Source organism: Hippopotamus amphibius, chromosome 3 (assembly GCF_030028045.1).
Source record: "Hippopotamus amphibius kiboko isolate mHipAmp2 chromosome 3, mHipAmp2.hap2, whole genome shotgun sequence".
Classification (NCBI taxonomy): Eukaryota; Metazoa; Chordata; class Mammalia; order Artiodactyla; family Hippopotamidae; genus Hippopotamus; species Hippopotamus amphibius.
The window spans coordinates 153,487,069-153,498,828 of record NC_080188.1 but is presented as its reverse complement, the minus strand read 5'-3'; the positions used below and the strand labels follow the sequence as shown (position 1 = coordinate 153,498,828).

General features: G+C 49.3%; 1 protein-coding gene across 6 annotated transcripts in view; it reads left to right on the top strand.

The window, feature by feature from the left end:
• Positions 1-668: 668 nt before the first annotated feature.
• Positions 669-11,760, top strand: part of PLEKHA6 (pleckstrin homology domain containing A6) — a 152,173-nt gene continuing 141,081 nt past the window's right edge. For all 6 annotated transcript variants that reach the window (XR_009052725.1, XM_057728175.1, XM_057728178.1 and 3 more), the window contains exons 1-2: positions 669-1,077; positions 8,605-8,681. Coding sequence is in view for 5 of the 6 variants with exons in the window: in XM_057728175.1 (XP_057584158.1) it covers positions 995-1,077; positions 8,605-8,681 (160 nt within the window). In the remaining variant the exon portion in view is untranslated. The remainder of the gene's footprint in view (positions 1,078-8,604; positions 8,682-11,760) is intronic.

Here is an 11,760-nt window from a genome sequence, read left to right as displayed (position 1 = left end):
GAAGGGATACAAAAGCTGTTGGTTTCTGAGAGTGTTTCTAAGGTCTCTCCGATTCTACTTAGTCATGGTAGGCTGCTTGGAGGAAGTGCTCAGAAACAAAGGTAAGGATTGGCTTGACTAATCAGGTTGACATCCTAGCGAGAAGGGGCCCCTTGCTACTCATACCTGTGCCACCCTCCCCTGCATTTGACCTTTGTTCCTCTACCAACCTCCCGCCGAGTAGAGCCAGGTTTGATCACTTCCCCTTTTCAGGTCAGTGGCTGGATATGCCCCTTAGGTTCGTGATTCAAAGCTCTTTCAGCCAAACTGGTTCCCCCGCGCCCGGTGTCAGGACTTGGGCACCCGCCGGGCCGCGGCGAAGTCCCGCGGGCTGTGAATTACCCTCGGAGCGGCGGCTGGGCTCCGCCTTCCGCGCGTGCGGCCGGTGGGTGAGTGCGGGAGCGGGGCTGCGAGCGGGAGCCAACACCCTCGCTCGCACACGGCAACCCGCTCCCTTCGGAGAGGCATCCCCCGGCTCGCGCTCCCGCTCGCTCGGCGCCGCCCGCTGCCCGGCCGCGGGGAGCAGAGGGGACCGGAGCCTCGGCGCTCCCCGCTAGCAGTCCCGGCCAGAGGAGCGGCAGAATTACTCATGCGCTAATTGCCCGTCATTAAGTTCAGGAGACGGCGGGAGGGCAGCGCAGACTCCGGAGGCTGGAGGTGTCTGGATCCGGCTCCGCCGCGCACGCTGAGCTCGCTCGGCCCGGCCGGGGTGAAGTCTTCCGCTCGCGGCTGCCCGGCTGGAGGCCAGCTGCCTTCAGCGAGAGGCCGGAGTCCCCGCCAGGGACCCGGGAGGTACGCCGCGGGCCGGGCGGGACCGCATCGCGGCCCTCCCCGCGCCCCCCCCCCCCCGCACCGGCTCGAGGCGGAGCAGAACGTGGGGGGGTGCGGGTAGGCCCCCGCCCCCCAGCCCGGCGTGCGGGTGGGCAGAGAGCCAGAGGGGCTGCGGGACACCGAGATGGCCGATGAGATTGACTGGCTGGACTTGCCCGGCCGGTGGACCTATGGAGTTGACCGCGGTGGGAGAGTCTTCTTCATCAAGTATGTGGGTCTCTGTCTCGTTTTCTCTCCCTCTCTCTCTCTTTTCTTTAAAGTTGTCTAAGTTGAAAGGCAGCGGGGCTGGGGGCTGGCAGGAGGGGTGAGGGTGGGGGGGAAGCCGTGGCTGGAACAGCAGGCATGACTGATAAGTTTATCACTGTGCCTGTTTGAATGTGCCTCCCGCCTTTTCCCCAGTAGGTCAAAGTCTAGCAGAGGCTCAGCATTCCCTGCACTTGGAGAGGCAGGGCAGGGCAGGTGCAGGCCTTCCCCTCTCCCCTGGTCACAGGCAGAATGGGAAGCCTGAGGAGGATAGCTAGAGCCGGTGCCCAGCCTGCAGTTCTTTCCTTTCAGCTCTGGCCACTGACAGGGCCAGGGGTGAGTCCTTTCTTTCTTGTGTCTACCCTACCCCCGCTTCCTACCGGAAGACTTGGGCTAAGTGACAACATACCAGGAGACTCTGCCTCTACCACCCGGTTCCCTGCATTTCCTCACCCCAGGACTCAGGGTGCCCTAGATGGCAGCCCCTCTCCCTCCTGCATCTTTTTGGGGCTGTGGTCAAGGGGAAGAAGATGCCCACAGTACGTCTGGCATTCTTTAGAGAGAGGGAGGCTTTGCTGCTCGCAGTCATATATTAGCACCGTTATATTAATTTCATAAACCAAAATGGCTCTGGCATAATCTCATTATAACAGAGTGGCTGCGCGGGCACTATTTTGGCCCACTTCTTCTATAGTCATCTTTTGCCAGGATAGAAATCTCCCGATCATATAGCAAGTCTAGAAGCACAGCATTTGAACTGTTACCCACACATGATGGGTTTTCCCTTTCTCAAGATAACCACTCACAGAACATTAGAGCTGAAAGGAATCTTGGATGCAACCCCCTCCTGTTTCAGACAGGAAGCAAGGCCTGCAGAGATTGAGAGTACTTGTCTGAGATAGAACCAGCTGTTAGAGCTGCGACTAGCCTGGGCCCCGCTGAATTTAGTGTGTTGCTCCCCCCCCCACCGAAAGTGCCTTTGCAGGAGCACAGGCAGCCAGTGGTTTCTTGTTGGTGTTGCTGTTGCCACATTTGCCGTAGGCCTTTCTTCTGTAGTTACCATTACTGTGATCAAAATTGATATTGTAATTATACTGTCTTAGAAATTAACTCCTCTAAAGTTCTTGACCCTAGGTCAGATTCTTAAATAATAGAACTTCTCCAGTATTAAAACTGTAGTCCCTTTGGTCAGTGGTCTGAGACTTTAGACTCCATAAGAACCACCCAAGGAACTTAGTTAAAAAAGACTGATTCCCAAGCCCTGTCTCCAAAGATTCTGTCCGAGTCAGAAGATCTGGGGTGGGCCTAGGACTCTGGATTTCCACAAGCTCCTCGGGGATTCCAAGAGGTGGTTAATTTGGCTTTTCTCATCTTTCTTCTCGATCTTTTTCTAGCCTTCCAGCTTCTTTTTGTCATTCATTCCACAGACATTTTATTGAGGATCCACTATTTGTCTGCTGCAGTGTTAGGTATTGAAATAAAAAATGATAGGATACAGGTTTTTCCTTAATGGCGGTAGGGAAAAAATGCAAATAAATACTTATGAAGTAGATGGGTTTTTAAAAATATTTATTTATTAGGCTGCATTGGGTCTTAGTTGCAGCATGTGGGATCTTCATCATTGCGCGTGGGCTTCTCTCTAGCTGTGGAGTGTGGGCTCTAGAGCTCACAGACTTTGTTGCCCTGCAGCATGTGGGATCTTAGTTCCCCGACCAGGGGTCAAACCCTTGTCCCTTGCATTGGAAGGCGGATTCTTAACCACTGGACCACCAGGGAAGTCCCAATACTTATGAAATAATAAGATACATTCCAGAGGTATTTGCATGATGCTACAGGAACATAAGGGAGAAAGAACTAATACTCTGAGGAGTTGAGAGAGGGCCTCCTGAAGGAGGAAACATTTGAGCTGATTCTGGAGGAGAGAGACTAGAGTGAAAAGGGCCTTGGGGCAGAGGCCTGTGGGACAGAGGGCACCCGTGGCTGCTGGAGCCCAGGTTACCTAGAACACTCTGAGAGGTTCAGTAGAGGTGGAGTGGAGGCGGCTGAGGTGCTGCAGAAGGAGAGGCAAGACAGACAGGAAGTGGGAAGCTTCAGAGAGGCCTTGTGTGTTAGAATAAGGGGTTTGAACTTGATCCTGTAGGTGATGGGGAATGAAAGGAGGTTTTAAACAGAGGAGTGACATAGTTAGACCTGTGTTTTAGGAGGATCTCTCTGGCAGCTGCATGGACGATGATTTGAGGGCTGAGTGGGGAGGTAGGGGGAGAAACTTGAGGTATGGAAAGCAGTTAGGAGGCAATCGCGGAAGTCCAGGAGATGTGAATTAAAGCAGCAAGAATAGGGGGAAAAGGTGGGGAGAGGTAGGAGAAAACTTTAGGCGTAGAATTGAGAGTTTCCAGTTACTCCCTGCATGTTGTGGAATGAGGGGAGGGGCGGGGGGAAGAACCAAAGGTAAATCTTAAAAATTTTACCTTGAGTTTGATAGAAATCAGGAGTATGGGAAGAGGAACAGATTTCAGGGAAAGTACAGGCTCAGCCAGGAAATATTGACTTTGAGGTCCCCATGGGACATTCAGGAAGTGAAGTCCCCCAGGCAGCTGGGTGTACAGGATAGAGGTTGAAGAGTCATCAAGTAGAGCTGGGACCACCCCAGAGTGTGTGAGGGAGAAGACCAGAGGGTCCCCAGGCAGCACCGCATTTAAGGAAAGGATAGAGGAAGAGAGGCCAGGCTGGAGGAGACCCAGGGTGCGGAGGTGGGCAGCACCAGGGCCGAGGTAACGTGCCCCCCAGATGGCGAGGAAGAGGGATGTTGAGAAGGAAGGGATGGCCAACCGTGGAAAAGCCAAACACGCTTAAGACTGGAAAGTGTTTATTGGATTTAGGAGCTGGGGGTCTTTAACGACCTCTGGGAAAGTGGTTTCAGGGAGAGGGCTGGGAACGCAAACCAGATTGCAGAGGATCGGCGAATGGGAGGCCAGGCAGTGAGGACAGTTAGAAGGACCTAGTTTCTAACAGGGTTGTTTGGTCAGTAAGAAGAGGAGCATGAGAAGGAAGCTGGAAGGGGAGGCGGCATTAAGAGAGACAGAGGTTCAGACTGGAAGATGCAGACTGGAGTGGGGGTAAAGTAATGGACCCAAGAGGGAGCGAGCAGTTGAAGAAACGAGTCTGCGATGCTCAGCAGAGAAAGGGTCTAGAAAAGATGGGAGATGATGGAGACTGTGACCCCCGCAGAGGGACTAGCCTTTAATGGGAGCAGGCCACCTTTTCTCCAATGAGGAGACAAGCATTAAAGGATGGAAATGTGGACAAGTTTGAGCGGGAGGTTGGGTGTACTGGGAAAGTGCCTGCCTAATGGTTTCTGTTTCTCTCTCTTTTTTTTTTTTTTAGAACTTTTATTGAGATACAGTCAACAGACAGTAAACAGCATATATTTAGAGTGTACAATTTGGTAACCCAATCTCCCAATTCATTCCCCCCCAACCTTCCCCACTTTCCCCACTTGGTGTCCATGTGTTTGTTCTCCACATCTGTGTCTCTATTTCTGCCTTGCATTTCCTCTTTCATAGTTGTTAGCATTTGCCTTATGTATTGAGGTGCTCCTATATTGGGTGCATATATATTTATAATTGTTACATCCTCTTCTTGGATGGATCCCTTGATCTTTATGTAGTGTCCTTTCTTGTCTCTTGTAATATTTTTTATTTTAAAGTCTATTTTATCTGATATGAGTATTGCTACTCCAGCTTTCTTTTGATTTTTGTTTGCATGGAATATCTTTTTCCATCCCCTCACTTTCCGTCTGTATGTGTCCCTAGGTCTGAAGTGGGTCTCTTGGAGACAGCATCTATATGGGTCTTGTTTTTGTAGCCATTCAGCCAGTCTGTGTCTTTTGGTTGGGGCATTTAGTCCATTTACATTCAAGGTAATTATCGCTATGTTCCTATTACCATTTTCTTAATTGTTTTGTTTTTGTTTCTGTAGGTCCTTTTCTTCTCTTATGTTTCCCGCTTAGAGAAGTTCCTTGAGCATTTGTTGTAGGGCTGGTTTGGTGGTGCTGAATTCTCTTAGCTGTTGCTTGTCTGTAAAGCTTTTGATTTCTCTGTCGAATCTGAATGAGATCCTTGCTGGGTAGAATATTCTTGGTTGTAGTTTCTTCCCTGTCATCACTTTAAATATATCATGCCACTCCTTTCTGGCTTGCAGAGTTTCTGCTGAGAAATCAGCTGTTAACCTTATGGGGGTTCCCTTGTATGTTATTTGTCGTTTTTCCCTTGTTGCTTTTAATAACTTTTCTCTGTCTCTAATTTTTGTCAGTTTGACTACTATATGTCTTGGCATATTTCTCCTTGGGTTTATCTTGCCTGGGACTCTCTGCACTTCCTGGACTTGGGTAGCTGTTTCCTTTCCCATGTTAGGGAAGTTTTCAACTATAATCTCTCCCAGTATTTTCTCAGGTCCTTTCTCTCTCTCTTCTCCTTCTGGGACCCCTATAATGCAAATGTTGGTGCGTTTAACATTGTCCCAGAGGTCTCTTAGGTTGTCTTCAGTTCTTTTCATTCTTTTTTCCTTATTCTTTTCTGCATCAGTAATTATCACCATTCTGTCTTCCACGTCACTTATTCGCCTTTCAGCCTCAGTTAATCTGCTGTTGGTTCCTTCTAGTGTATTTTTCATTTCAGTTATTGTGTTGCATACCTCTGTTTGTTTGCTCTTTAATTCTTCTAGGTCTTTGGTAAGCTTTTCGATCTTTGCATCCAGTCTTTTTTCAAAGTCCTGGATCATCTTCACCATCATTATTCTGAATTCTTTTTCTGGAAGGGTGCCTATCTCCTCTTCATTTAGCTGTTTTTCTGGGGTTTTATCCTGTCCCTTCATCTGGTACAAAGCCCTCTGCTTTTTCATTTTCTCTATATTTCTGTGGCTGTGGTTTTCAGTTCCAAAGATGAAATACTGCTGATACTGCTTGATACTACTGTCTGCTCTCTTGTGGAGGAAGGTATCCAGGACTCTCGTGCATGCTTCCTGGTGGGAGGGACTGATGGTCTGTTTCTCTTGAGTTAAGAAATGAGATTATCCATTGAGAATGGGGGAGAGGGAGGGGAGGAAAGGCAGGTGTGGGACTTGAGATTGGTGGGAAAGCCTTAGAACACTTGACAAATGGCAACTGATTGGGGCCCCTGAAGAAGATTATAGCTGATGGACTTGCAGTGACACCAGTTCTCTTGGTTCCACAATTACCGCACCAGCCCAAAGCTAGAGTGGAGATGGTCTCTGACTGTATTGTTCTTGGCCAGGTGTTGACAATGGGAGGGTGGGGGAAGGTCAGGGGGAGAGGAAGTTGAGGGAATGATGAGTTGTGCCCATCTCTGTGACCCTGTGATTGTTGGTGACATCCAGGCGGGGTGGAGATAGACATGAAGTCTGAAAGAGCCGGTAGTGTGAGAGGAGGAAGGGGTCAGGGCCAGAAATCTCAGGGTGGTTGAAGAGGAGGTATGAAGAGGTATCCCCTTCCTTGGCTTCCTCTTCCCCTGCCTGCCAGGACCAAAGCCCAGACCACAGGTCACCTCCAATGGTGCGCATGGCTCCAGAGCCCCGCGACTTTGTTTATTCTCTTTTCATCAGAAGGGTGGGTCATCTGGGACCACTCTTCCTGCAGTAGGTGTTCAAACTCAGAGGAAAATTAGTGGAGTCAAGAGAAAAGGAAGCAGAAGTCCACACAAAGACTTGGACATGAGTGTTCAAAGCAGCTTTATTTGTAATGGCCCAAACTGAAAACAACCCAAATGTCCATCAATAGGTGAGGGGATGAGGACATGAGGTCTATCCTGCTGCAGAATGAACTACTAACACGCGCTGCACGTGGAAGAAAGACAAGAAGGAAAGAAGTCAGACAAAGAAGCCTAGTTTGTATGATTCCACGTACATGAAACTCTTGGAACTCTAGAAAATGCAAATGAATCTATAGTAACAGGAAACAGATCAATTGCTGCTGGGGGGTGGGGGAGGATAGGAGCCAGCAGGGCAGAAGACAGGAATTACAAAGAAGCACAAAGAAAATCTGGGGGGTTCACATCTTGATTTTGGTGATAGTTTCACAGGTGTACACCTATGTCAAAACTTACTAAATTTCTACTTTAAATATGTGCAGTTTATTGTCTATCTTTAGTAGAAATTTAGTGGCACCCTTCTTAGTGGAGTTTATTGTATTAATTAAGGTATTAATTATTTTTTTAAAGATTTATTATTTTTTATTTATTTATTTTGGCTGTATTGGGTCTTTGTTGCTGCGTGCGGCCTTTCTCTAGTTGTGGAGAACAGGGGCTGCTCTTTGTTGGGGTGCATGGGCTTCTCAGTGCGGTGGTTTCTCTTGTTGTGGAGCATGGGCTGTAGGCACACGGGCTTCAGTAGTTGTGGCACGTGGGCTCATAGTTGTAGCTTGTGGGTTCTCGAGCACAGGCTCAGCAGTTGTGGCACACGGGCTTAGTTGCTCCACGGCATGTGGGATCTTCCCGGACCAGGGATTGAACCTGTGTCTCCTGAATTGGCAGGTGGATTCTTAACCACTGTGCCACCAGGGAAGTCCCAAGGTGTTAACTGAGTGGAGTCTTGTTCTGGGCCCCAAGGCTCCAGCCTAAAGCCAGGATAATACAGGTGTTGTGGGAGTCCTCTCCTCCACGTACATCTGGCTCAGGAAATATCAGTGTCCTTGGTTGATGAGGCGTTGAGAAAGGTCAGTGGACTCATCTGCCAGGGTACCTAGAGCCCAGAGGATCTGCACTGTAGGGGAGCCCACCTTGCTGGGAATGAGACATTAGAAAGAGCTTAGGTTTTAAGGGGGATGCATCTAAGTCTGAATCCTGGCTTCATCACTTATTGATTGTGTGACTTTGGGCAAATTACTTAATCTCTCTGAACGTCAGATTCATAATCTATATATAGTATTCCTAACGTGAGGGAATGTTGTGAAGGACGGTACACAGCACTGAAGACACTCAAGGACTGTCAATTCACGCAGCCTCCTCTTGTCTTATCCATTGAGACACTGAGAAGTTGCCAGTTAAGGACCTTCCGTGTGCATCCCATGGCTTCACCAGTCACCTCAAATGTCAACTCTTTCGTGAAGCCTTCATGCTATTCCCCTTCCTTAACTCCATCCAGGGAGTGCTGCCTTCTCTGATGGTGAAATGCTCTCTCTGCATAGCTATAGTAGGAATCATATAGCTCCTATCACATCATACTCCAAATATCTTTTTACATGTCTGTTTCCCCAGTGAGTTATACATTCTTTGAGGTCAGGGATCTGGGATTATTCACCTCTGAGTCCTCAGAGTCTGCTCAGTAAATGCTCTGTGAACGTGAGTGACTGCAGGCAGCCCAGGTGCTCCCATGTCAGGTGTCTGGGGTCGGACAGTCAGTATTGACGTGAATGTGGAGATGGGTGTCCTCCTCAGGGAAGTGTCTTCTGTATCTGATGTTCTTTTTGGTCTTCTCTAGTGATGAGGAAAAGTCAACCAGCTGGGTGCACCCTGGTACGGAATCACCCATCCAGAGTGGACACTCCTGCAGCCCAGGTGAGGATGTCATCTGTCCCTGTCTTTGCAGTCCACGAGGAGGCAATGGCTTGAGGTGGCTGTGGGAACCTCCTGCCCTGACTTTGCTTCTGACTTTTTCCTTTCTCTGTGGACAGACTCAGCTGAGCTTTTGGCCCACCATCTGGGGGATTTTGCAGGAGGGTTGATGCTCACCTTGAGGTCTTTTCAAGCTTCCAGCCCTATGATTAGTGTCTGGGACTGACCTTTGAGGACAGAGAGCTTACTCCTCTTTCATCCCCGTGCCCATTCAGAAAATCCCCTCCGTCCTGAGAGCTCCCAAACCGGGAAGAACCCCAGCCCTCAGTGCGGTACCATAGATCTTTACACCATGATGGAAATGTTCTCTTTCTGTGCTGCCCAATACAGTCGCCATGAGCCACATGGGGTTACTGAACAATTGAAATGTGATTAGTGTGACTTAGGAACTGAATTTTTTATTTACATTAAATTAAATAACCCTACATGACTAGTAGGAACTGCTTCACATTGGGGGAAACATGAAAGAAAAGGGAACAGGGCCAACATTGATTGTTTACTGTGGAGGACTCCATTACTAGCTTTCAGGGACCTCACAGGCTAGTGGGGAAGATGGGACCCATCTGGGCAAAGATGACTCCATTCTAAATTGAAGAGGTGGAGACACCAAGAGTCAGAAGGCCTGCGGTGCTTCAAGTTAACAACCCATCATCCTCTTGGGGATGCCACCATAGACCAATAAGGGAAGGGGTGGGAGTGACAGTGTTGGAAACCCCCTACCCTGGTGGCCTTCCAGCCCTTTACCCAACTGCACAGCGTCCCGGTCATTCATGAGGCACAACGGCACTGCTGGTTATGCTGGGCCAAGGTGCTGACTTTCCCAGCTTCCTTTCTTTTAGATTTGGGACCGGAATTATTGTGGTTCTAGAGCCGGAAAGGACTTCAGGGATCATGGAGTCTGATTCCTTCATTTTAAAGATGGGGAAATGGAAGAGCAGAGAGGAAGTGCCTGGCTCAAGGCCACTCAGCTAATAAGCAAAGCAGTGTCGGGGTTAAATGCTTAAGTTCTAGAGACAGAGAGACCTGAGCTCAAATCTTGGCTTGACTTTCTATTAGTGTGGTCTTGAGCAAGTGGTTCAATTCCTCTGGGACTCAGCTTCTTCATCTGTAAAATGGGGATAAGATTGTGAACTGTATAATGTTGTAGCACAGATTAGACAACAGAGTCACCTTCAGCAGAGGCGACTGCTATTGTTATTGCCACTATTATATTTTCTACTTGAAGTGAAGCTTCCTGACCCCAAGGGTGGGGCTATTTTCTTCTGAGTTGGTGTTGCCACCTTCCGTGTTTCAGCTGTTTGCAGTTTGAGTCCATCCAGCTTGCCATGACCCTAGGTAAGGCTCGAGGATGAATACCAGTCTGTGAGCCAAGTCCTTCATTTTTGGCTGCAGCCAACTGGTTGTCCAAGGCTGGGAAGGGGTTAAGATGCCCCTGAAGCTTGCTGGGAGGGCAGCTGCCTTAGCGGGCACTCAGCCTGGATGGGAATATAAGCACTCTTGGTGTTGCCCAGGCAGAGAGGGCAGTGTGGAGGGAAGTTGCTGGAAAAGGCAGGGGACATAATCCACACTGGCCTCTTTCCCAGGCACATCACAGTGGCAGGATTATTTATGATTCTGACCCAATGGGGATCCCTCTACTTGGGGAGGCTGCCAACCCACGCCCTTCTGAATGGGAACATCCTTGCCCAGGGACAGAGGGGAACAAGTAGCATTTATGGGGCAGCACAGAGGAAAGAAAGTGAGCTTTGGAGGCAGCAGACCAGACTCACATCCTGGCCCAGACACTTCCTGTGTGACCTTAAGCAAGTTGATTGACCTCTCTGGGCCTCAGTTTCCTCATCTGTAAAAACGTTTGGGCTGATGCCTATTGTATAGCGTTGCTGTGCAGATTCAATATGCTGGTAGTGGTGAAATGGGTACCTTGGAGGAAGGATGCTCTCACTAAGGGGTAGCTGGTGTTATGATTCCTGTGGACCAAGTCCTGAGAGGAGGTGGCTGTCCTGCTGCGTTGAAGCAGCAGCACCATTAGCAGCAACTGTGGAAGTACAGACCCTTGATACATAGGGGTGAGTGAAATGAATGAACAAAAACTGGGCCCATCATTCTGTAGAACCCAAGCTCCGCTCTCCAGCAGCTTGTACCCTAAGGCAGCTGATAAGGTGGCAGGAGAGATTCAGACCAGCCCTATTTTATAACATCTTGTACACAAGGCAGGTGTTTGAACCGATCAGAAAAGTGGCAGTGATTGTTGAGAGGATCCACACTTGTTTCGTAATGTGTCAGCTACAGGGCTTTTGCACCCCCAAAGGAACGTTCTCTACCAGTACCCTGCCTGTCCCCACCTCTGATTCTCTCAGGTTTCTCAAAAGACTCCTTCTCCTCTGCCATGGGTTGGAGGCATCCTGTTTGCCAGGGAGGCGGGACTCTGCCAGGGTGGCTGTTTTGGGAGGGAGGGCAGAGATGGAGGCTAACAGAGTGCTCTTTGGAGGAGGAGGAGCTGTGTCTCTCTGGAGCTGTCCAGCAGGGACCGGGCCCACCTGGAGGACTGCCTAGATGCCTCCGAGCCAAGGTCAGCTTCCTCGGCTATTCAGTCCTCTCACATTTTGCGAGTCAGCGATTCTCCATTCTGTGCATTTTCATGAATAAATTTTTTCAGAGGTGCTATAGAGAAAAAAATGTTTTAAGTCCCTTTATTTTTTTCTGGGATTAATTTCCCAGGTGTTCAGTGTCTTGTCCAGAAGCAGCAGAATCTGGAGGTGTTGATACTGGCCTGGGATTTGAAGACTTGAGTCCTGGTCTAATCTTGGGTGTTAATTATCCATGAGGTCTGGGGCAGGTGGACCACCTTTAGCTCCGTCTTCTGCTTCTGTGATATAAGCAGGGATGATCCTGAGGACCCTTCCAGGGCAATCATCTGTGCATTCACTGCTGTACCCCTGCGGGCTGGCACAGGGCCTGGCACAGAGTAGATGCTCAATAAAAGTTTGTTGAAAGAATGTGCGAAGCCTGCAGAGCAATGATC